The 25,112-nt window shown below is 52.9% G+C and overlaps 1 protein-coding gene across 5 annotated transcripts in view; it reads left to right on the top strand.

The window, feature by feature from the left end:
• The first annotated feature begins 364 nt into the window (after positions 1-364).
• ERICH1 (glutamate rich 1) overlaps positions 365-25,112 on the top strand; it is a 60,901-nt gene continuing 36,153 nt past the window's right edge. For 4 of the 5 annotated variants that reach the window (XM_086703042.1, XM_086703041.1, XM_086703045.1 and 1 more), the window contains exons 1-2: positions 365-482; positions 19,547-19,693. In XM_086703042.1, coding sequence (XP_086559168.1) covers positions 461-482; positions 19,547-19,693 — 169 coding nt within the window. In that variant the 5' untranslated portion in view covers positions 365-460. Of the gene's footprint in view, positions 483-13,565; positions 13,739-19,546; positions 19,694-25,112 lie in introns of all 5 variants that reach the window. The other variant, XM_086703044.1, reaches the window with a different exon arrangement.

The raw sequence follows: 25,112 nt of genomic DNA, 5'->3' as shown, positions 1-25,112 counted from the left end.
CTACTCATAATACCTCCTTAAACTTACAGTGTTGTATTTCAATTATATTTTAATAAAACTGGGAAAAAATAAAAAATTCCCTATTTTCATTTGAATACTGATAAACGGTAATAAGGAGAGGATATAGTTTAATAGGCTTTATATGAGACTGGAGTTCCCTGCATCTTCTGACTTTCTTCTAAGGCACCAAAACCGGGAAGCCGGCTCACCCAGTAGTCAGTCACTTCCCTCTGAGCATGCTCCAAGCACTAGCGCCCTTGGTCACGCCCACGGCACCCGCAAAAACCAATCCACAGCCGGGACTCCGCTGATTGGCATCCAGCGGGAAAGACCCTGGATCCCGATTGGGCACGCCTATTGTTGTGGGTGGGCATAGAGGGTCGGAATCCGGAAGCGTCGCAGCGCTACTTTGGCCCTGAAGCTGTTGGCGCCGGGATAGAGCTGGGGTCGCAGCATCGCCATGGCAGCGCTGAGACGGCAAGGTATGTTGGGTAGGGGTCTGGGGGCGCGGGCGGGGGGCGCAGGTGGGTAGTGGGGAAGGGGACGCGGACCTCCCAGTTCCTGATCTCGGACCCAGACCCCGGACACCCGACCCACCCACCGCCGGGAACCCAGAGCACGGGCCACCTCCTTCCGGGACCCCCAGCCCACTCTCCGCCCGGGCTCCATAGCCCTCCCTGTCCACCTCTCTCCCGAACCCCCGGCCTACCCCCCGCCCGGACCCCAGAGCCCTGTCCACCTCCCTCCCGGACCCCAGAGCCCTGGCCACCGCCCTCCCGAACCTCAGAGCCCTGGCCACCTCCTTCCGAGACCCCCGGCCCACTCCTGGCTGTACCCCAGAGCCTTGTCCGTTTCCTTCCTGGATTGGGACCACCCACCACACAGACCCTAGAGCCCTGTTCAACTCCCACCCAGACCTGGGACCCCAGCCTACCTCTAGCTCGATCCCTGGCCCACCTCCTACCTGGTCCCCAGACCCTGACAGGTGTTGGGGAGGGTGGGGGTGGAGAACGGGGATCACTGAGGGCCAGAAAGATCACCAGGAGCCAGGAGGACCCCACCCCCCACCCCCTTTGGGTCCCCGGTGTCTCTGGGATCCTCATCGCAGCCCTGGGTGTCCAGGGGCACTGGGCAGAGGCAAGGAGGCCTGTGGGACCCCAAAGGAGCGAGGAAGGAGCACATTTCCATGAGTGACTGTGGGATTGCAGGGTGGAGATGGGGCGGTGGACACTTCCCAAAGCCGATGCAGGGACCTGGGGCTCATACTGAGCAGTCTGCTTGATAACTGGAATTCCTCCCTGGGAACAGGTCAGAAGCCTTTTTGAGCCTCATTTTCTTCACCTGTAAAATGGACATAATTCTCTACCTTGTACCCAGCCTTTGTTAACTGATAATATTTTCAACCAGCACTCAAGGGGCGGAATACAAATGTATTGGTTAACATTTTGGAGTCTTAGAAACTGTATCTTCTCATTACCACTTAATCCTCAGCATTCAAAGGACAAAAGGGAAGGTTTTGTTTATCCCCAGTTTTATTGAGATATGATTGCCATTCAACCCCGTACCTGTTCCACGTGGGCAGCACAGTGATGTAACGTGTGTGGACACTGCCAATGGTCCCCGTAAGTTAGCACCTCACGTAGTCTCCTTGTGATGAGAACTTGTAGGATTTCCTCTCTTAGCAACTTTCAGCTCTACCACAGAGCATTGTAAACTCTGGTCGCCGTGCCGTACGCGACTTTCTGGGAGTTACTAGTCCTACAGGACTAGAACTGGAAGATCGTACCTTCTGACCGGCTTCTCCCAATCCCAGTAACCACCTCCCCTTCTCTGGTAACCACCAGCCTGTTCTCTGCACCCGGGAGTCTAGGGTTTTTTAGACGCAGCAGATAAGTGAGATCATGTGGTATTTGTCATTGTTTGACTTATTTCGTTTAGGGCAAGGCTCTGAGGGTCAACCTATGTGGTTGCAAATGGCAAGATTTCCTTCTTTCTTAATGGCTGAATATACCACTGCGTGTATACACCACATCATCTTGATTCATCCATCCTGGAGGGACTCTTAGGCTGTTCCATGCCTTGGCTCTTGTAAATAGCACTGAAATGAACGTGGGGATGCAGATATCTCTTCGAGCTCCAGATTTCATTTCCTCTGAATAAATACTCGGAAGTGGAGTTGCTGGATCATAGGGTAGTTCTGTTTTTAATATTTTGGGGAGTCCGCCTTCTGTAGTGGCTGCACCAACTTACATTCCCGCCAACAGTGCACAGGGTTCCCTGTCCTCCACGTCCTACTATTTCTTATTTTTTTGCCTTTTTGATCACTGCTGTTCTAACAGGTCTCTCACTGGTTTGGATTAGCACTTGGTAAACAGTGGTATCGAACATCTTTTCATGTGTCCTTTGACCATCTTTATGTTTTCTATAGAAAAATTTCCATTCAGATCCTCTACCCACTTTCTAATTAGGGGGTTCGCACTTGTTGATTTTGGCTTTTGTCGCATGCGCATCAGGTGTCATTTCAAAAAAATCACCAGGACCGTCACTGAGAAGTTCTTTCCCTGTGTTTTCCTCTAGAAGTTTTATGGCTTCAGGTAAAAGTGAAGGTTTTTGAGACATTTCTTATGTTGCTTGGACTGGTTCAGGCTGTGGTTATTTTTTTCTTCTTTTCTAAGTTTAGAATGGATGATTGTGGTTTTGCCCTTTGAAATGAAAAGTCAAGTGTCCATTATAGTTAATAAGTGCTTGCTTAAAGTAAGCAAAGGAAACTAATTTCTCAAAAAGGCAGAATGTGGAGAGTACTATAGAATTCCCTTCTCTGTGGCTTCCTTTATGGGAAAACACCATGCTGGTGCCTCCCTACTGCACCGCATCCTGCTGAGTTTTGACTTCCCCGTAGTGAGCTCTAAAAACAGACCATCATAGGTTAAGATGACTTAATTTCTAACCAGTCAGATGTTAGGCTCCAAAAGGAACATTAAAACATCTTAATGAGTACTCAAAGCACTGTTTTTACACACACACACACACACACACACACACACACACACACACACACACCATAAGTAGGACTGGAGAATCTGCAGGTTAAATTGAGGTTCTTGGGAGCAGTCCCAACCCAGGTGGCCATTGTGGTTCTTTGTGGTTGGCTGATAAGCCCTGAGGGTTTCTTCTCCCTCACACAGGAGTCCTTCCTCTTCTACTATGCGTCCACCCCTTCTCTTCATACCTTCTCACCCCGTGTGTGTTTGTGACCCTTCCAAGCCTCACATTGAATGCTCTTCCCTCTGCAAGAAATCATGGTCCTCTCCTGTGCCTAGTCAATTGTAAAGGCCTTTCTCAGCTCACTGAAGAAACCTTTCATTGTTTTCCGCAGTCAGGAGTCTTCTCTGAAAAGACCTCCTTTTCCCATTGGATCAGTGATAAAATTGTCAAACAAAGTTAGGTTGTTTAAGACGTCGCGGTTGGAAGGGTGGATTAGTATGTATTAAATGTAAGTGGGAAACAAAATATTAGCTTTCTGAGTCTTTTTAACGAGATCACTGAAGAGCATGTCTCTGGGATAACACTCCCTCTTCCAGAAACACTTATGGGAGATTATAGTTGGAAAAATGTCTAAGCACTTGTAAATTGTGGAAGCATACGGTTTGGGAAGTGTGTGGTGTATGGAGAAGGCCGGGGCCGGTGCAGACTTGCTCTGGCATCCCTGCTCTCTCGCCGTCCAGCTGCCCTTCAGAGACACTGCTTCCCACAGTGGCTGCATCAAGTCAACTTCACGCAGAACTCTTAACACTGGCTCGCACGGCAAATGCATATTGAGTCTGCTGAGTGTGTGTGGCATCTCGTTCAGGCACTGGGGACACAGCAGGGAAGCAAGTGCTTTGCTTCTAGGGAGGTTCCAAGCTGTTCCCTGGGCTAGGGTCACGGTTGCTGATGAGGACACATCCCAGGAGAAAGGTACTCAGCTCTGGCACGTGACACGGGCGGGCTGGCAGTCTGTCTGAAGTGGTGGTCCTAGGGTTTTTCCCTGAAAGGTTGCTCCCACTGGGCTGTGTATCCCCCTGATTCCCTAATTTCCCCTCAGACAGCGTGTCGCAGAACTCTGCGGCATTCACGGGGACGATGCTTTGCCTTTGCAACAATACTACTTGAGTAATTTTTTTTTATGTAATATGTTCTATTTTATGTGGGAAAATGTGTGAGCAGTACGAGCAGATATCTCCGGGGCCAGACTCCGCACACCTCTGTGAGTGAGCAGACAGACGTGAAATGCACAGCCCTCCATGACTGACGTGAACTGCACGGAGGCCCGCACATCCTATGTGGTGGCTGGAGTGGCTTCCTCCCTTCTTGGGGAGGGCGGGCGCATATCCAGCAGGGAACAAAGTCAGGTGGGGTGGCCGTGCTCACGGGAGCCGGTGTTGGAGGAAGCCGGAGGCAGCAGGACAGCACTTGGAAGCCGGGAGGGTCCCCGGCGGATCAGGGATCAGGTGGTAGCTGCCCTGAGGGCCGGCTTCCCCGGGGAAGAGGTGTGCGGCGGGCGAGCTGGGTCCCCATGTCACACAGCACCGCCCCTCAGCAGCTGCACGGTTAACCCTTCAGATGAGGGAGCAGGGTGAGTGTTCCCGCCACCTGCCTCACAGGCACCTGTTCGTACCTTTCCGGACAGCTTCTTGTAGCAGGTGCACAGCATCTCAGGAGGCGCCTCGTCCATCTGTAGAGGACCTCACTGCTGCACTCGCCCGGGTACGGCTTTGCTGCTTGGAGTGTGGACGGTGAGGATGGCGGCTCCTCAGACGGCGCCTCCCGAGAGTCTAGAGCGCCCCGTCCTCACCCCTCCCAGCTCATACTGCGTGAGGCTGTGCGGGCTTTGGCCCGCATCTTACGGGAGGTGAGCTCCCCTGGCCCCCAGGACAGGGGGTGCTTACGTGCTGGGGCAGGGCAGCCTGGTGAGAGTGCACTGTCCATTTTGGACCGGGAGGAACACACTCAGCTCCTGTCCCTCACTCCCTGCCACTCACGACCGCACCGTGGACGCCCCTGTCCCTCCCTGCTCCTGTACTCACAAGATGAGTTGTAGGTGGAGAGGATTAAAGGAATGGATGCAAGTCAAGACCATGGCAGAGTGCCTGTCCCCCAGCAGCGCACCTGTCTCTCATCCAGCACCCCCACCCTTCAGTTAATTTTTGTTAATCCTAAAATGTCTCATCAAGATGAAACGGTCATCTCAGCCTCTCATGTTGTCAGGATTAAGTGAGTGAGTGCCCGTGGCCCTGGCTTCCCACCTGCACGCGCTTGTACGCTGGTTGGGATCCTGAACCTGGCCCTGACCTGTCTCTGCCTGCACCTGCCTCCTGTGTTCATGAGGCCGACTGCCAGGTTGGGGAGTGTGTGTGTGATGCAGATGGTCCATTGCTTTTTTTTTTTTAACGTTTGAGAGACAGAGCACCAGCCAAGGAGGAACAGAGAGAGAGGGAGACACAGAATCCAAAGCAGACTCCAGGCTCTGAGTCGTCAGCAGAGAGCTTGACACGGGGCTCCAAGTCGTGAACCACAAGATCACAACCTGAGCCAAAGTTGGGTGTTTAACCGACTGAACCACCTGGGCGGCCCTCCAGTTGCTTCTTAATAAGAATTTGTTCCCGCCATGACTGGTCTTCCCAGGGCACACCTCGCCCAGGAGCCAGGAGTGTGAGCCACAAGATCCTTGTCCTCCAAGGACTCTCCTTGGATGAGATCTGAACTGTGGTGGCCTCAGTTCCAGATGACCGAGCTCTTGTCTTCATCCCTGTATCCATGACTCTGTGGGAGGGCTCTGTGGTCAGCATAACCTACCCCTCACCGTGGTGCTCTCTGTGGCCTGGGTGCTGAGGATAGCGTTCCTAGACCAGCAGGACTGGGATGGGGCGTCTATGTGTGCATGTCTGTGTGTGCACATGTGAGTCTGTGCGCATGTGTGTCTGTGCTCGTGCATGTACATGTGTGTGTCTACCTGTGTGCATGTGTGTATCTCTGCATGTATGTACACACATGAGTCTGTGTGTGTCTGTGTGTGTATCTCTTTGCACATGTGTGTCTGTGTATCTCCGCATGTGTGTCTGTGTGTGCATGTGTGGATCTCTGCACGTGTGTGCACATGCGTGTACACAGGTATCCAAGTGTGAACATGTGTCCATGTATGTGTGCCTCTGTGTGTGTGCGTGTGTGTCTGTGCATGCGTGTGTGCACGTGTATCTCCACCGTGCACACACGTGTGTCTTCTGTACGTGCGTATCCACGTGTGTGTGCACATGTATGTCTGTGCGTGTGTATATCTCTGCATGTGTGCGCACATGTCTCTTTGTGTTCGTGTGTGTGCACGTGTATCTGCGTGTACATGTGTGTATCTCTGCGTGTGTGCACATGTGTGTCTGTGTGTGTGTGTGTTCATACACCTGTGTGCCCGTGTCTCTCCAGTCGTACCTTCAGCCTTCTCAGTGCCGACGAGGTCCTCTGGCACCTTAGAACCTCGGGCTCTGCTTGGGTTGCACCTCGGTGGGAAGGAGCCCCCCGTTTCTTTGGGCAGCTGCGTGCTCGGTGCCAGCTGGCACAGGGTGACTGCTGGGGCACAGCTTCATCCTTATGCCTGTGATGCTTCTACAGGAGACATGGTCTGGCTTTACTGATCACAGAAATTGCCCAGGCCGGAGCCAGCAAGGCTGGATTAGCACCTCCACCCCATGGCGCCAGCTCCCCTGATGGCGTGCTCCCTCCATCACACACGGCCGCCTTCTGCATCGTCACCGCCGGATTCCTGTCTGAATCCTTCTACCAGGCAGGCTTCCTGTGCTCAGTAAGCATTTCCTGAAGGAACGAATGCATGAATAAGTGTGCTCAGTAAGCACTTTATGAATGAATGAATGAATGAATGAGCTTAGTAAGTACTTCCTGAACACATGAATGAATGAGTGTGCTCAGTAAGTACTTCCTGAACAAATGAGTGAATGAGTGAGCTCAGTAAGTATTTCCTAAGCAAATGATGAATGAACTCAGTAAGCACTTCCTCAATGAATGAATGAATGAATGAATGAATGAATGAACTTAGTAAGCACTTCCTGAACAAAGGAATAAATGAATGAATGAGCTCTGTAAGCACTTCCTCAACAAATGAATGAATGGATGGGCTGTTAGTACTTCCTGAATGAATGAATGAATGAATGAGCTCAGTAAGCACTTCTGAAATGAATGGCCCAGCGACCAAATGCACAAATGGCTCCATGTAAACCAAGGGGGTTGGGTGAATGCTGGGTCCTGGCCGCCCAGGGCACCTGTGCTGGGGGTAGGGACCCTGAGCTGCAGGTTTCAGGCACCACAGGGATAGTCATTTGCTTCCATTAAGGACCCACCCGAGACTGGACAGCCTAACTGTGGGAAGGGGCAGTTACAGTGGCAGGAGGGCCAGCTAGCGTGTTGTTGGGGGTCTGTGGGTATGTGGAGACGACGGGGAGTAAGGCAGCAGCTGCGGGGGACAGAAGCTTCCCAAAAACCCTGGATGTGGGGACTGACCTTGTAGGTTGGCAGTTACAGACTACTTTCTTTGGGATCAGACACGGGTCTGGTTGGGGTGTGTGGACAGCAGGTTCCATTCCCCAGGGTGGGACGCTGCTGCTCAGAGGGTGGCGGGCCCCTGTGATGGCACTCCCTGTAATCCTCGGTTGTCCCCTCCGTCCGTGGGGGCCGTCTGGGGTTCTTGCGTGACACGGCCAGTCAGGTGCAGCCACAAGAGGACCCGGAGCAGAGGCTCAGGAAAACCAGGGTTGTTACACTCCTGGGTCCTAGAGACAGGGGCACGACATGGGGATGCCCCAGGAAGGCCAGGAGGCAGGGAAGGATTCACACCGTGAATGGGCTTTGTTGGGCTTGGCTGGGACAGGCCGGCAGGGCATGGTAAACAATTTAGGACCGGCTAGTTTGAACAACTTTGGTGAGTTTTGAGCAACAAAGGTGGCCCTTCTTGCCTTGCACCAGGGCCCAGGATGATCAACGCTGAGGGTTGCTGCCCCTGGGTGCAGGATCTGACGGGGGAGGCAGGTGGAGGGGTCCTGCCCCTGGGGGCAGGATCAGACAGGGGAGGCAGGGCGGAGGGGTCCTGCCCCTGGGTGCAGGATCAGACAGGGGAGGCAGGGCGGAGGGGTGCTGCTCCTGGGGACAGGGACAGATGGGGGAGGCAGGGCGGAGGGGTGCTGCTCCTGGGGGCAGGATCAGACGGGGGAGGCAGGGCGGAGGGGTCCTGCTCCTGGGGGATGGGACAGATGGGGGAGGCAGGGAGGAGGGGTCCTGCTCCTGGGGGCAGGGGGCACGGGGACAGATGGGGAGGGAGAGTGGAGGGGTCCTGCTCCTGGGTACAGGACAGATGGGGGAGGCAGAGTGGAGGGCTGCAGCTCCTGGGGGCAGGGCAGATGGAGGAGGCAGGACAGAGGGGTGCTGCTCCTGGGGGCAGGGACAGATGGGGAAGGCGGGGCGGAGGGGTGCTGCTCCTGGGTGCAGGATCAGATGGGGGAGGTAGGACAGAGGGGTGCTGCTCCTGGGGGCAGGGGGCAGGGGGACTGATGGGCAGGGAGAGTGGAGGGGTGCTGCTCCTGGGGGCAGGGCAGATGGGGGAGGCAGAGCGGAGGGGTCATACTCCTGGGGGCAGGATCAGACAGGGGAGGCAGGGGGGAGGGGTCCTGCTCCTAGGTGCAGGGACAGATGGGGGAGGCAGAGCAGAGGGGTGCTGCTCCTGGGGGCAGGGCAGATGGGGGAGGCAGAGCGGAGGGGTGCTGCTCCTGGGGGCAGGGCAGATGGGGGAGGCAGAGCGGAGGGGTGCTGCTCCTGGGGGCAGGATCAGACAGGGGAGGCAGGGGGGAGGGGTCCTGCTCCTAGGCGCAGGGACAGATGGGGGAGGCAGAGCAGAGGGGTGCTGCTCCTGGGTGCAGGACAGATGGGGGAGGTAGGACAGAGGGGTGCTGCTCCTGGGGGCAGGGGGACTGATGGGCAGGGAGAGTGGAGGGTCCTGCTCCTGGGGGCAGGGCAGATGGGGGAGGCAGAGCGGAGGGGTGCTGCTCCTGGGGGCAGGATCAGATGGGGGAGGTAAGACAGAGGGGTGCTGCTCCTGGGGGCAGGGGGCAGGGGGACTGATGGGCAGGGAGAGTGGAGGGGTGCTGCCACTGGGGGCACGGCAGATGGGGGAGGCAGAGCGGAGGGGTGCTGCTCCTGGGTGCAGGATCAGATGGGGGAGGTAGGACAGAGGGGTGCTGCTCCTGGGGGAAGGGGGCAGGAGGACTGATGGGCAGGGAGAGTGGAGGGTCCTGCTCCTGGGGGCAGGGCAGATGGGGGAGGCAGAGCGGAGGGGTCATACTCCTGGGGGCAGGATCAGACAGGGGAGGCAGGGGGGAGGGGTCCTGCTCCTAGGCGCAGGGACAGATGGGGGAGGCAGAGCAGAGGGGTGCTGCTCCTGGGGGCAGGGCAGATGGGGGAGGCAGAGCGGAGGGGTGCTGCTCCTGGGGGCAGGATCAGACAGGGGAGGCAGGGGGGAGGGGTCCTGTTCCTAGGCGCAGGGACAGATGGGGGAGGCAGAGCAGAGGGGTGCTGCTCCTGGGTGCAGGACAGAGGGGGAGGCAGGGCTCTGGATGGAGCAGTTTGCACATGGACGTGACTGCCCTGCTTTGCTCTCTCTTGAGAATGGGCTGCCCTGGGAGTGGTGGTCTCTGCAGCCAGAAAGTTTTAAGATGTCAGAACATCATCACCCAGCTCATCCTGGAACAACACGGGTTTGAACTGCATGCGTCCACTTGTGCGTGGGTGTTTTCCGGTCAGAACCGTGCAGTGGGATGAGTGTGTTGTCCCTTCCGAGTGACTTTCCTAATGACCTTCTCTTCTCTCTGGTGTCCTTTGTTGTGAGAACGCACGACAGGATACAGGTAGTGTACAAGGCAAGTGTTCATCGACTGCTATTGGCCAGACTTCTGGTCAAGTTTAGGGAGACTCACAAGTTCTCCTGACGGGGAATTTCAAGGACACAAAGGTCCATGCCCAAACCCCACATCGTTCAAGGGGCAGCTGTACCCTGAAGGAGAACTGCGCGCAGCGTGTGGTGACACTGGCCTTATCCTAAGGGCTCTGCCGGAAGGCACACGTGAAGTGCGTGGTCCACAGCCACAGCCCGGCTGACGGTGACACAGAGCAGCACCGACAGCCAGCATGGGAGGGCATCGTTTGGGGGGAGGCCCACGCGTGCCTGGCTCGGGGGCTGGAGAGGAGGCGCCTGGAGGAGGCCCAGTCCCCAAGTGGAGGTGGCTTTAGGGACACCCGTGGGGTAACGTTGGGCAGTGGAGGGAGCGGGCACTCCCCAGTCTGCTTTTGCGCAAAGCAAGCGGTTAACCTCCCTGCTCGTGCCAGTGACCCGTGGCCAGTCTCACCTTGTGCGCTTTGGGCAGAATTCGAGATCTGAGCGACGAAGAGCCACTCTTCGTCGAACTGGGAGTGATAAAAGTTCTGGAGTAAACGTGACGGGTTATCCTGGGTCCCCAGGATGTTGAAGCAAGTTTCTCAAGGCCCTTGCTGGGCCGCGCCCTGGTCCGCGGCGTGTCCTTCGGGGTCCCGCGTGGGGCAGGGCTCCACCGTGCCCACTGGTGGCTGATCCAGTCAGTGATGTTGACACTCTGCAAGAATTAGAGACAAACTTTGGACTTTTCTTTAATGTGAAAGTTTGGGAGAAAATGAATATTCGGTGTACATCAATCCTTACACGGGAGAGCACGTGTCAGTCATGGTGTACGTTCTAAGTACGTCCCATTTGAGAGCAGTCTCTGGTTTTATTTTGAGTACTGTTTCCCTTTTAATGAGTATTTCAGAAAGCTTGCCAACTCTTGCTTAAATCTTAGCTAATCATTGTTACATTTATGATTCTATTATGAAACTCATTAAGAAAGTATCATTTATTAAATTAACATATTATACTGAACTTTTGTATCTTGTGAAGTGATATAGTGCTATTATCAATTTATTCCTTTATTCCTTGATTACAGACAGTGGTTAAATACCTTGCTTCATTATTGGGATAAAATGGAAAAATAAAACATTGAACATTGTTGAGAAAGCTATGGATAGGCTGGCAGGTACCAGGCAGGCATTTGAACGCAGTCTTTATGGCAAAGATAAGATTCAGAACATGAGATCCCAAGAAATACAGTAACCGTGAGAAATTTAAATTTAAAGCATCTGTTAAAACAAGATACTCAGAAGTCATCCATTTCAGGATGGAAAGGGGGGATGGCTTGACCTGGCATTTGCTGAGATGGGAGATTTCTCCCTTCTCGCTGGAGCCGTGACTGGTGCGTGTGTGTCTGTCAACTGGTGCACTCTGGACGGTTTTCCTGGCGTCAGGCCAAGGTGAGGACAGGGCACGGTCTCTCAGCCACGGCCACCGAGCTTCTGTTTTCAGTAGCAGTGTTTCTTGAGTATGATTTCAGGAAGCCTGGCAACCGTCAAGTTCTAGATGATCACTTTTCCACATGTAAGTGTGTTCACCAGAAACCTAGAGAGTGTCGTAAACCTATTCTGTTTTCCTCTCAAGCATTTTAAAGTTATGTGGATATTTGGGGTCCCTTCCATTTTTGTGTAGTTCCAGTGAGCATGTAGTCTCGTTGGCCGTGCTCCTTCCCAGTAATGTCCACCCTTTAAAAGACTGCTTTTGAACTGATTGCCTTCCTCGTGTCCCAGACTAGCCCCACACACGTTTTGCTTGTCCCCTCAGAGTCCCGCTTTTCCAGGAGACCGTGGTTTGCAGGGATGAGAACATAGGTTCTGACAAATTTGCCTGTAGAATCACAAATGAGTAAACACTTCCATTCCGCACCAGACAGCTCTCCAGATGTATGGCGTATACTTAGGAGGACTAAATGCACAGCCGCTCCCCCACTTTAAATAAAGTAGACTGTGAACACAAATATTGAGGGGAACCTGTATTACTTGGTGATCCAAGTGAACTTTTTTAAGAGAAAGAAAAACATTCCTGATATTGATGGGGGGGGGTAACTTCCTCAGTGGTGTCAAAGGTCATGGGGTGCTCTTTCTGTGCCACCTTTTATAATTCTCTTTTGCTTTCTTCAGAATGGAATATTCTAAAAGAAAATGTTCCTATTTCCTTTCCTTTTTTCATAAGAGCTTTTTCAAATGGAGCACACAGCCGTTTTCCCCTATTGTGAGACTGCCTGGCTAGGAAGTGCTGCAGAGTGCGGCCAGCTGTCCTGCAGGAGTTCACCTGGGGGCGAGGGGGGACTCACCTGCGGGGGCTCACCTGGGGGGGCTCACCTGGAGGAGCTCACCTGCAGGGACTCACCTGCGGGAGCTCACCTGGGGGACTCACCGGGGGACTTACCTGTGAGGGCTCACTTGTGGGAGCTCACCTGCGTGAGCTCACCTTCGGGGGCTCACCTAGGAGAGCTCACCTGCAGGGACTCATCTGTGAGGGCTCACCTGGAGGAACTCACCTGCAGGGACTCACCTGCGGGAGCTCACCCGGGGGGCTCACCTGCAGGGGCTCACCCAGGGGACTCACCTGCAGGGGCCCACCTGTGGGAGCTCACCTGGGGGAGCTCACCTTCGAGGGCTCACCTAGGAGAACTCACCTTCAGGAGCTCACCTGGGGGACTCACCTGGGAGACTTACCTGTGGGGGCTCACTTGTGGGAGCTCACCTGTGGGCGCTCACCTGCGAGAGCTCACCTGGGGGGCTCACCTGCAGGGGCTCATCTGGAGGACTCACCTGGGGGGGCTCACCTGCAGGGGCTCACCTGGGGGACTCACCTGTGGGAGTTCACCTGGGGGGCTCACCTGCAGGGGCTCACCTAGGAGACTCATCTTCGGGGGCTCACCTGGGAGAGTTCACCTGGGAGGGCTTACCTGCTTGCCCTCCAGAAGCTTGCTGCACACCGCACGCATGGCATTCTCGGGCTTCTGCTCTAACATCACAGCAAATGGGAAAGCAATTCCTTGAAATGCTGCCGTTAACACCTTTGTTAAAAATGGAATATACTCTTCCCTTTTTATGCCCGAATGTGAGATTTAAACCCAGTAATTGCATTGAAGAAGAGTTAACATTTGTAGTGAGTAAACGCACACACACACAAGGTCAAAAGGTGCATTTCAGCAAACCAGAGATGAAAGACTTTTTAAAAATGATGCTTTGCTATGTACCAGCATCCTGAAAGACATAATGATATGGTAAAACCTTGGCTTGCGAGCAAAAATCATTCTGGAAACATGCTTGTAATCCAAAGCACTTCTTCTACGTGAAAGTGAATTTCTCCAAAGAAATAATGGAAACTCAGATGATTCGTTCCACACAAAAATATTCATATAAAAATGATTACAATACTGTAATATAATACAAAATAATAAAAATAAACCAACTGACCTGCACTTATCTTTGAGGCCAGCGTGAGGAAGACCGGAGAGAGGAGGGTTACTATGTAGGATGACTTTCACTGTCACTGACAGAATGACTGCCATCTGTTGGCTCAACGGAATCTTTTTCTTTTTGTGCAGCTTTAACAAGGAACCTATCCAATGACACTTGCCTTTGCCTCCTTTTGAGGATTTCATGGAAACGTGACATTGCATTGACGATCATGCACAATCCTGCAGCAAGAGTGAGAGAGAGAAGAACCATCGGCTCAGTTGTGATCATGTGACGTTTGTTGTCACATACGGCTTGTATTGTAAGACCTCACTCATTTATCAAGTTAAAATTTATTGGAAATGTTTGCTCGCCTCGCAGAACACTCACAGAACAAGTCACTCGCAATCCAAGGTTTTACTGTACTTTCTTTCCTGCTCTGCTTTTAACATGACTCACTAAGTAGATTTGGCCAGTTGGAAGACATGCTTTGTTTACAGAATTAAGTCCATATTTGCAGGAAACCATCAAGCGGTTCGTCGAGTACATGTTTCATTCATAACTCCGTAGGCTCTGAGTAGCAGTGAGAGTTTAAGTGGCTGTACAACATGTTGTTAGGCCTGAAATAGCTGGCTACTTCTGTTTAAATAAACTACGAACTCTTTTAGCGACAGGAGAGTCCATGTGACTGCTTCCATGCACCATGGCCACATTGTCCCCTAGAACTGCAGTGTTGCTGTGTGCATGCGGTGGACCGAGGGCTTGTTTGTCTCAGCACAGCTGTGCGGACCTGAAGGTCAGGCACCCCACAGAGTCTCATTCCCGACTTTATCGTGTAGTCTCAACACTGAGATAGAGTGAGGCACGTGACTGAATCTTCCAGCAATATTAGTTGCCAGAAAGTAATTGTTATTTTGTTATACATTGCTCTTTAAAGCTGATTTTTTTTAATTAAAGTGATATTTTTACAAAGACGTTATGCTTTAAGTTCTGGCAATTGAAAGCATTAGATGTGCATTTATTAGCAAAATGATTTCATTCTGAGATACCTGGATAGTTAGATTGGGTTCAGATTTATTAGTTAAAATTCTCATTGAAGACAAAACTCCCCCTTGACATTGAGAAACCCATCATGACATCTCTTAGATCATCTGTTCTTTTGCCTATTGATGGTGCACTTTGTAAGTAACTCATGGATCATGGACAGTAGAACATAAAGCCAGCACTTCCAGTGTTCGGTATCCTCGTCAATCCCAACGACTGTCAGGAATTGTGTACCAAGTACTCATTCTCCTGTGACAGTGCTGTACCAAGGAGCGGGGGTAGGAAGGAGTCTCTCGAGCACCTCCAGCTTCTGGAGAGCCAGCGTGCCATGGTGCAGTAGCCAGATGCCAGCCTTGTCCTGAGAAGCACCTAGTCCCGCGGGAAAGGACGTTTTTGCTTATGAGGTTTTAACACCTGCTAGTGTAGGAGAGAAATCACATTCGCCACTTGGGTTTACGAGATTCTTAACCCAGCTTAGCTTAGGGTGCTGAAAGGTTTTCTTTCTGTTCTGGCTGTTGGACCACTGGGTTGAATTTGTTTGTTTGTTTTTAGTGTTTATTTTTTGAGACAGAGAGAGACAGAACATGAGTGTGGGAGGGGCAGAGACAGAGGGAGACACAGAACCAGAAGCAGGCCTCAGTCTCTGAGCTGTCAGCACAGAGCCCGACACGGGGCTCAAACCCATGAACCATGAGATCATGACCTGAGCTGAAGTTGGACCCCTAACCGACTGAGCCAACCAGGTGCCCCACTGGGCCCAGTTTTAAAGGCAAAGTTAGGGGAACTGTGTCTGTCATTTGCTAAAATGTAAACTGAACAGACCTTCTCGACCTTTGTGAATCGGCACATCTGAATCTGCACTGTTCTCCCTCCACCTCCACATGGTCACATGGGATTTAAAGCTGAAGTGCAGAACTTTTATATTTAAGTTGTGTTTGTGTTTACATTTGTCTTCAAGCCTTGAGTACGTGGCCTCTTTTCCTGCGATCTGAGGTTGTCTGGAGGCTTGTTCACAGCGGCTCAGGTCACTGATGATCACCCCAGGTTTCCAGTCGCCGGCATCCTAGACAGACGAGGTGCACTGCATGTGCCCCTGTTCCTCACAGGCACGCCCAGGCCCTGCTTCTGACACCGGCTGCTTGTACACGATGAGGCTGGAGCTGCTTGTGGTGTCGGGAAGTGGCCCTGGGCATACAACATGGGGTGGGAAAGGCGAGTTCAGTTCTGCGTCATTGAAATAACAAGTGCTGTGTGTAAACACCAGCGTGGGTGTGGAGGTTCGCCCTTTAGTGGCTGGTGGGAAGTGTGTGAGGGGGAGAGGCATCCCAGGGAGCCCTACTCGTGGGTGAGGTAGGGCCACATGTGGTAGGTACAGCCACATCTGTCACACAGCCATGCCTGTCTCAGTGCTGCCATGTCGGGGGCGTTTCTGCCCATCTTGTGATGGGAAGTGCTGGGGCTCAGCTAGCCTTAACCCGGGGTCCTACCTAACAGGGGCAGAACAGAACATTCCTCTCTGCCCTTTAAGGAATCACACGGCGATGGAATTTCTAACTGATATCATTGAGTACCACGGAACATTTTTTTTTTAATGTGCAAAACAAGCTGCTTCTCCCCACAATCCAGTTTGGGTGCTGCTCCGAGACACCCTGCCTGTGAACGTGTTCTACAGAAGGCTCTGGGAACACTTCCCCTCAGCAGATTGTACTGGAAACACGCTTTGTGCCAGGTCCTATGCCAGTGAAGATTTTGTAGAACATTCAACAAAACTGCATGGGGAATCTTTTACTGCTAGGACCTGTGGCCTTAAATGGTTGTGTCACTAGCACGGACGGTTTTCCTTCCTCCCTGGGAGCCACCAGGCTGCACAGGCTCCCAGTGCCGGCCTGGTTTTAGTAGATTATCTGAGGAGCCATCAAGGTGGAGGGCACCCTTTCGTATTTTTAAACCCTAATTGTGTTTTTATAACTCGGCCAGGTCAGTGGGAGTCACTTCTAGTAGGGACACTGCCCGAGAGTGTGATGAGATTGGGAGGGTCTGTGACTTCAGGGTCCTGTCCCTGCCGAGGGCCACCCACTTCCAGTCCCCAAGCACCCGGCGATGGAGGGATCTGGAAGCTGGCCTGCCTGCCCCGAGCGCACTGACTCTGCCCCTGACTGCTGGCCACCCCAGAGCAGCTCTCTCCTTCATGCACCCGTTTCTACGTTTACCAAGGTTAAAACAAACTTACTTTATTACGCTTTCCCTCACCTCTTCCAAGATGCCGTTTTGAGATTCAAGCCCGTTCTTTATCCACATTATATCCGGACAGAAATGCTTATTCATTATGACAGCTTTCTCCCCGGTTAAAGCAGAATGTCAACTAAAATAAACAAAGTGGAAAACCTCCCTGTACTTGCTGGAACCAGGCTCGTCTCCCTAAGCGCAGCGGGGAGTGTGTGCAGATGCACTTCCCCAGGGAGTGCCCTGTGCGGCGGGCCCCCCAGGCCCTGCTCTGTCTGCCCGGCTCCACCCCTCGCCCCGAGCTATTCTGTGTGATCCTGTCTAGGAGGACACTTTGCATCCAGGACCTGGACCCCAAATTTGGAGACTGGTTCACAGTCTGTACTTTACACAATTTCAAAGAGAGAGAACATTGCAGGGAAGAAAGACTACTTGTAAACCCAGTCATAAACACCTGACTTCCTATGCTCCACTCTCCAGGCCTGCTGCCCTCTCTTCCCAGCCTGGCTCCTGTCCCCACACCTGTGGACATCCAGGCTGCTGGTCCTGTAGGGAGTGGGTCCTCTGATGGACCAAGCTGGGGGTCCCCTGATGGAGAGTGCTAGGGGCCCTTGGAAGATGGTGCTGGAGTGTCCTCTGATGGACGGTCCCAGGGGTTCCTCTGATGGACAGTCCAGGGGGGTCCTCTGATGGACGGTCCTGGGGGGATCCTCTGATGGACGGTCCGGGGGGTGTCCTCTGATGGACAGTGCAGGGGTTTCCTCTGATGGACAGTTCTGGGGGTCCTCTGATGGATAGTGCAGGGGGGTCCTCTGCTGGATGGTTCTGGGGGGTCCTCTGATGCATGGTCCTGGGGGGATCCTCTGATGGACGGTCCTGGGGGTCCTCTGATGACCTCTAATGACAGTGCAGGGGAATCCTCTCATGGGCAGTCTGGGGGGTCCTCTGATGGACAGTCCTGGGGGGGGTTGTCTGATGGACAGTGCAGGGGTTCTTCTGCTGGACAGTCCTGGGATTCTCTGATGGACATTCCTGAAGGCCCTCTGATGGATGGTCCTGGGGGTCCTCTAATGACATCTAATGACAGTGCAGGGGGGTCCTCTGATGGACAGTCTTGGGTATCCTCTGATGGACGGTCCTGGGGGAGTCATCTGATGGACAGTGCAGGGGGTTCCTCTGATGGACGGTCCTAGGGGCATCCTCTGATGGACAGTTCAGGGAAGTCCTCTGATGGATGGTCCTGGGGGGGTCCTCTGATGCATTGTCCTGGGGGGATCCTCTGATGGACAGTTCTGGGGGTCCTCTCATGGACAGTGCAGGGAGGTCCTCTGATGGACGGTCCTGGGGGGATCCTCTGGTGAACGGTCCTGGGGGTGTCCTCTGATGGACAGTGCAGGAGTTCCTCTGCTGGACAGTCCTGGGATTCTCTGATGGACATTCCTGAAGGCCCTCTGATGGATGGTCCTGGGGGTCCTCTAATGACATCTAATGACAGTGCAGGGGGGTCCTCTGATGGACAGTCTTGGGTATCCTCTGATGGATGGTCCTGGGGGGGGGGTCATCTGATGGACAGTGCAGGGGGTTCTTCTGATGGACGGTCCTAGGGGCATCCTCTGATGGATGGTCCTGGGGATTCTCTGATGGACGATCCTGGGTGGCCTCTGATGGACGGTCCTAGGGGCATCCTCTGATGGGTGGTCCTGCGGGGGGGGGGGGCGGGGTTCCTCTGATGGATGGTCCTAGGAATCCTCTGGAGGACGGTCCTGGGGGTGTCCTCTGATGGGTGGTCCTGGGGATCCTCTGATGGACAGTGCAGGGGTTCCTCTGGTGGGTGGTCTTGGGTGTCCTCTGATGGATGGTCCTGGGGGGGGATCCTCTGATGGACGGTCCTGGGGATCCTCTGACAGACGGTCCTGGGGGTGTCCTCTGATGGACAGTCCTGGGTGTCCTCTGATGGATGGTGCTGGGTGTCCTCTGATGGACAGTCCAGGGAGAGTCATCTGATGGACAGAGCAGGGGGTTCCTCTGATGGACAGTTCTGGGGGTCCTCTGATGGTTAGTGCAGGGGGGTCCTCTGATGCATGGTCCTGGGGGGATCCTCTGATGGACACTTCTGGGGGTCCTCTGATGGACAGTTCAGGGAAGTCCTCTGATGGATGGTCCTGGGGGTCCTCTGATGCATCGTCCTGGGGGGATCCTCTGATGGACGGTTCTGGGCGTCCTCTGATGGACAGTGCAGGGAGGTCCTCTGATGGACGGTCCTGGGGGGGTCCGCTGATGGACGGTCCTGGGGGGATCCTCTGATGGATGGTTCTGGGGGTCCTCTGATGGACAGTCCTGGGGGGTCTTCTGATGGATGTTCCTGAAGGTCCTCTGATGGACAGTCTTGGGGGGGATCGTCTGATGGACAGTATAGGGGTTTCCCCTGATGGACAGTCCTGGGGGATCCTCTGATGGATGGTCCTGGTGATCGTCTGATGGATGGTCCTGGGGAGTCCTCTGATGGACAGTGCAGGGGTTTCCTCTGTTGGACAGTCCTGGGGGGGTCCTCTGATGGATGGTCCTGGGATCCTCTGATGGACGGTCCTGGGGGTCCTCTGATGGACGGTCCTGGGGATCCTCGGGGAACAATGCTGGGGGATCCTCTAGGGGATAGTACTGGGGGTCCTTGAGGGGACAATGCTGGCAAGGCTTCAGGGGATGGTGCTGGGGGGTCCTCGGGGGACCGTGCTAGGTTGTCCTCACGCACATTCCCTTTTCTCTCTGGTGGTAATGTCAGGCTTTGTCTTTATTTTAGGTAAAATCCATTTGCAATTTAAATGAACCCCCGTGAATAATTCTTTCTTCTCTTTTTCACTTGTAGTGTTCGTGGAGAAAGTTCTGAGGAGGCTTTTCCCTAGTGTTCCCTGTGGCCAAGAAAAGAGGGTACCCATGGCTCCAGCTTCTGGAAACCCAGCCGAGAGGGTGGCCACTACGGACCTCAGGGGCAGGAGTGCCACCACCTTGACAGGTGAGGGGCTTGCAGGGGGAGGGGAGGGGGGTGGTCAGTGACCTGGCAGTTGTCATGTTTTGCCCTGGAGCAGGCAGCTCTGGCCTGGCTGTCAGGGGTGGTGACCCTGCACGTCCTGTATCTGGCAGTGCAAGGTCACTGTGCCCACACTGTGGACTTCAGCGTGCTCAGTGCGGAGAGAAGCCGGTGCTGGCACCTCCGTTAAAGACCAGCTTGAGTTCACTGTGCTGGGCAGAGACTGTCCTCGTCCCAGTGCAGGTGCGGAAGCAGTGTGAAGAGCTGTGGCCGGGGCGCGGGGAGGACCCCTTGTGAGAGCCAGGGAGCACGGGGCAGTGGCTGGGGCGCGGGGAGGACCCCTGGCCATTTCCATGTCGTTGTCCACACCCAGGAGAAGTGAAAACACATGTTGCACAAACATTTTCACGTGGGTGTTCGCAGCAGCAACGTGTCCTTACCATTGTCCGTGCCACTGTCTACAGTGTTGTCCTCGCCATCGTCCACACCCTTTTCCACGCCATTGCCCACACCACTGCCTGCACCGTTGTCCACACTGCTGTCCACGACACTATCCAGCTCCTGCGCCAAGCAAGTGCCCAGGGTCCTGCAGGCTTACTTTGCTCAGCTGCTGGTCCCCCATTTGCAAAAGGAGGACCTACCAGGCATAGACACCACCACGGTGTGCCCACCAAAGGGACAGTTGGGAATACTGGTCTCACAGAAAGAAAGCGAATTATTCTAAGGACACGCAACACATCTCTTTCCAAGTCACGTATTTGACATTCCTTTGCTTTCAGCAAAATTGAAGGAAATAGTTGAGTTATCAGCCGATCGTTAAAAATAGCTTTGTGAAGGGACGCCTGGGTGGCTCAGTTGGTTAAGTGGCTGACTTCAGCTCAGGTCACGATCTCATGGTTCGTGAGTTCAAGCCTCGCATCAGGCCCTGTGCTGACAGCTTGGAGCCTGGAGCCTGCTTTGGATTCTGTGTCTCCCTCTCTCTCTGCCCCTCTCCCGCTCGCACTTGGTCTCTCTCTCAAAAATAAATAAAGATTAAAAAAAATAGTTTTGTGAAGGGGCATCTGGGTGGCTCAGTTAAGCATCGAACTCTTAGTTTCGGCTCAGCTCATGATCTCACAGTTTGTGGGTTCAAGTCTGCTTGGCATTCTCTCTCTCTCTCTGTCTGCCCCTCCCCTGCTCACGCACTCTCTCTCTCTCTCTCTCTCTCAAAATAAATAAACTTTAAAAATCTTTAATAAAAAACAATAATTTTGTTTGACGATGGATTTCTCTGTGATTTTTGGCATATTATTTACAAAGAATTCAATGAATCAAGTAATATTGCTATTTTTAAAAAGCCACATGCCGTCTTCTGCCTGTTTTTGTGTTCAGAGTTTCTGAGCAGTTACCTCTGCGAAATGAAAACGGGTCGTGTCCCCGTAGGGCCCTGTCTCGTAGCAGTGACACATGTGCTTCCATACTCCTTCCCTCTCAGCAGAGAATCTTGGCCCAAGGGACTTGCTCTGTGGTGGGTAATGATTAAAAGCAGTAATCGTTACTTTGATCAATTGCCTTTTACTAATTCTACTAATGTAGAGAAATTATGTTTACCATCATAGACATTTTTTAAAGAAGACGGTTTATTTGAGAGGCATGATGCGATAAAGTTATTATATGAGGGCAAACCTGTGGGGGAGTTGGAGTTCCAGAGGACAGAAGGGTGAATGAGCCAAGAGCTTGATCACGTATCTTATTTAAGTGGCTGTGGTGCGTCGGATCCCCCTTAGACACAGCACAAGTAAGTCTTCCATATGGCGGCTCTCAAGCTCTATAACTTGTGTGTACGGAGGCACCCGTTTTAAAACTTGTTTTTAGGGAATACGTGTGCCAGAGCAATGCCCACCTCCATGCTGACAGGCAGGCTAGCAGGTGGCTGGGCGTCGGTCAGGTAGGTTCGTGCTGTTGAATCTGGGCTTTTTATGGGTCCGTGAAAATCAGTATGTGGAGACACATCTATGAATGCCTGGAGATGGCATGAAAACAGACAAAGCTCTTTGGTAAAAACTGCAGTTTTCCATTAAGATGTGAATATTTTCTTATAAAATCTTGATGATACAACAGCTGTCTCGGAACCCCTTCTACCCAGGTCTTTTCCTTCTTAACCTTTGCCACTTCCCTGAAAGCCTGCTGTTGTATAAAAAAAATGTAACAAATGGAACTCAAGGGCCTTATACCCAGTGAGTAAGTCAGGCAGAGAAAGACAGGCACAGCATGATCTCACGTTTCCGTGGACGCTGAAAACCTCAAACTGAGAGAGAATGGACAGAGGTTGCTGGGGGCTGGGCTGGGGGACGGGGAGATTATGGTCACGGGAACCGACCTAAAGTTATAAGGGGGATAAGTTCTGGGGGCTAATGTACAGCGTGAGGACTACAGTTAGCGATTCTGTACCGTGTACCCAACAGTTCCTGAGAATAGATGTCGTACTTATGTGAGGGGAGTGGCCATCACCTTGCAGTGTTTAAGTTGTCACATCAGTACACGGTACACCCTGAGGTTTCACAGCGTAAGTGAAGTCTTCGAACACCCTCCAGCCACGTCTCCCTCTCGTCTCCCTAGAATTTGGAAGCCCCGGTTCCCATGTAGTTTCATGCTTGCTGATACAGTGTGTATACTTTAGTATATATGTGTGATTCCTAGGGGGCTTGTGAAACTTTATATTGATGATGGCGATTGCTGTCTATGTAGCCACTGTCCTGTGCTGTTGTGTGACTGTATCGGGATGTACCCCCCACCTCTGGTGTCTAGCAATCTGAGTTTTCGGAACCTCGTGTGGTTTCCTCCACAGCTCTCCTTCGAGTTTCTGAGCTTCTTGGGTCTCTGGGGTTGTGATTTTCATCACGTGCGGAATGTTCCCTAACTGTTTCTTGGAGGGCTTCAATTCACATACGAGGCCACCTGACATTGCCCCACAGCCTACAGATGCCCTGTTGGTCCCATGCCTTGTCCTTTTCTGTGGGTTTTGTTGGACTTCCATGGGGCTAAGATGTTCTTACATCTCGGCCGGCTGGGTGCGCGTGGCCAGGCGGCAAGGCAGAAGTCCACATGGCCGCAGAAGCTGCCGTCTGTCATCCAGGGGTGCCCCATGGAGGTCGGAAGGGGCCACCTCTCCTGTGCTCCTGCCCACCCTCCCAGCTCTGTCTGGCCCTTCCCTGAGGTTGCTCTGCCCAGTGCCAGGCTGTGAGCCCCAGCCCCCGCCTGGCAGCTCCTCACAGGGGCACCCACATCACGCTCAGCAGAACACGCAAGGATCTCCCCCTAGAGCCCTAGGCTCGCTCAATGCAGCCCGCTTCTCCCGAGGACGCTGCCCATGGCCTGCAGGCGTCGGGCCTCCCTGGACCCCAGCTGCCAGGCCCCACCCCCAATCCTCGAGCTCACTCCACCCCAGGCCAGCATGGCCACGGTCTCATGGCTGGTTCCCTTCCTCAGAGATCAGCATCTGGAACTTGTTTCATCAGGTTGGCCTGTCTTTGTGGTTGTTCTGGGCAGGATGGTGCATGCTTCCCACCACCCCGTCTTGACTGGAGAAGCACATCGTACATTCTTCTGGCTTTTCTAGAAGTAAGGATACGCTGGGTCACCATCGACCTCTCCTTTACACACGGGCGTTTCCCAAGCACGTGTCCCCAGAGAAGTAGCTTCAGGTTTATTGTTCATTTTGCCAACTTGCCTGTCAGACATGCACCACTCAAGTGACCTGCTAGTTCCTGTTTCCCCGGGTCCTACTCAACAGTTATTCCTGTTGAGTCAAGCTGACCCTTGAACGAGCCAGGGGTTGGGATGCCAGCCTCCAGGCAGTTGGGACTCCCAGAAATTTACCTACTGTTGACCAGAAGTCTTACCAATAACACAGTCAACTAACACATGTCTGTATATGTATTATATACTGTATTCTTACTACAGAGTCAGCTACAGACAAGGAAACGTCATTAAGAAAATTATAAGGAAGAGAAAATGTATTCATGTTATGTACTGTACGTATCAAAATAAATCTCCACATCAGTGGACCCCAGCAGCTCAAACCCATGTTGTTCACGTGGAGGGAGCCTGCACCTCATTCTACTGATGGTCAGTGAGGTAAAGAGCTCGGCGGCTTGCGCATGTGTGTAAACCATACTGTTTGCCCATTTTCCTCTTGGGTTTTTTTTTTGGAGTTTATCTTACAGATTTCATTTCTTTTTGTATTCCAAATCCCAATTCTTGGCCAACTGTACACCTTCTCTCCATGGATTCTCTTAATTTTTGAAAACAACAATGTGTTCTATTGTTTAGAAGTTCATAGAATGTGGTTTCTCAGTCTTTAAGTCTGTGGTTTGTGCTGTTTGTGTCTGGCTTAAGAAGTCTTCCTTGTGGCGCCTGGGTGGCTCAGTCAGTCAAGCGTCCAACTCTTGATTTCAGCTCAGGTCATGATCCCAGGGTCGTGAGATGAAGCCCTATGTCGGGCTCTGTGCTGGGCGTGGACCCTGCTTGGGACTCTCTCTCCCTCTTGTATGCTCATACAGCATTATGTCCGTGGCAGACACCGCCCCGTCTCTCCCCATCCCTATAAATGTCGAAGCCCAGAGCTCGTCTCCTTTCTCTGCTCTGTGTAGGTACCAGCCGTCAGCCCATCCTGAATCTGACCCCTTCCCAAAGGAAATCATTTGCTTGACTGATGTACTTCCCTTACCTCTTAGGAGGAAAGCCTGCCTGAGTTGCATGGGCACAAGTATTGGTGGCCCCGAGACTTCCAGAAAGGGTAAAAGAACTCTATTTGAGGTGCAGGAGGAGGGGCCAGTGATACCAAGATGGCAAAGATTGTGCAGAAAATGATCTGACCCCTCACCCACCCTCAAAACTCCATTAAAATAGCTCAACTATTGTCCACATGAAACCTGCAACAGATGTTTACAGCAGCTTTGTTCGTAATTCCCAAAATGTGGAAGCAACCACGACTCCCTGCAGTGGGTAACAGGTACACTGAGGTCAGTTCAGACCCTGCAGCGGGTGGCAGGTTTGCTGAGGTCCGTTCACACCCTGGAATATTTCATGGCCTTCAAGCCGTGAAAAGACACAGATTAGGCTTAAATGCAGATCTAAGTGAAAGAAGGCTGTCTGAGAAATCTACAAACTGAATGATTCCAACTACATGACATTCTGGAAAAGGCAAACCAGGTAGACAGGGAAAACGTGAGTGGTTGCCAGAGGCTGGGGGCGGGGGATGGCCAGGCGGAGCACAGAGGGTTTTTAGGGCAGTGATGTGAGTACAGGGAATCCTGCATTGTCCAGACCCACAGAATGCACAACACCAGGAGTGACCCTCACGTGGACTGTGGACCCTGGGTGATGACAGTGTGTCCGTGTCGGATCTCTGACTGTAACAGAT

The sequence above is a fragment of the Puma concolor genome, chromosome B1 (assembly GCF_028749965.1).
Source record: "Puma concolor isolate L17-30 chromosome B1, mPumCon1.1.hap2, whole genome shotgun sequence".
In the NCBI taxonomy this organism is placed as follows: Eukaryota; Metazoa; Chordata; class Mammalia; order Carnivora; family Felidae; genus Puma; species Puma concolor.
The sequence above is the reverse complement of the archived record's forward strand: the minus strand, read 5'-3'. Positions and strand labels throughout refer to the sequence as shown.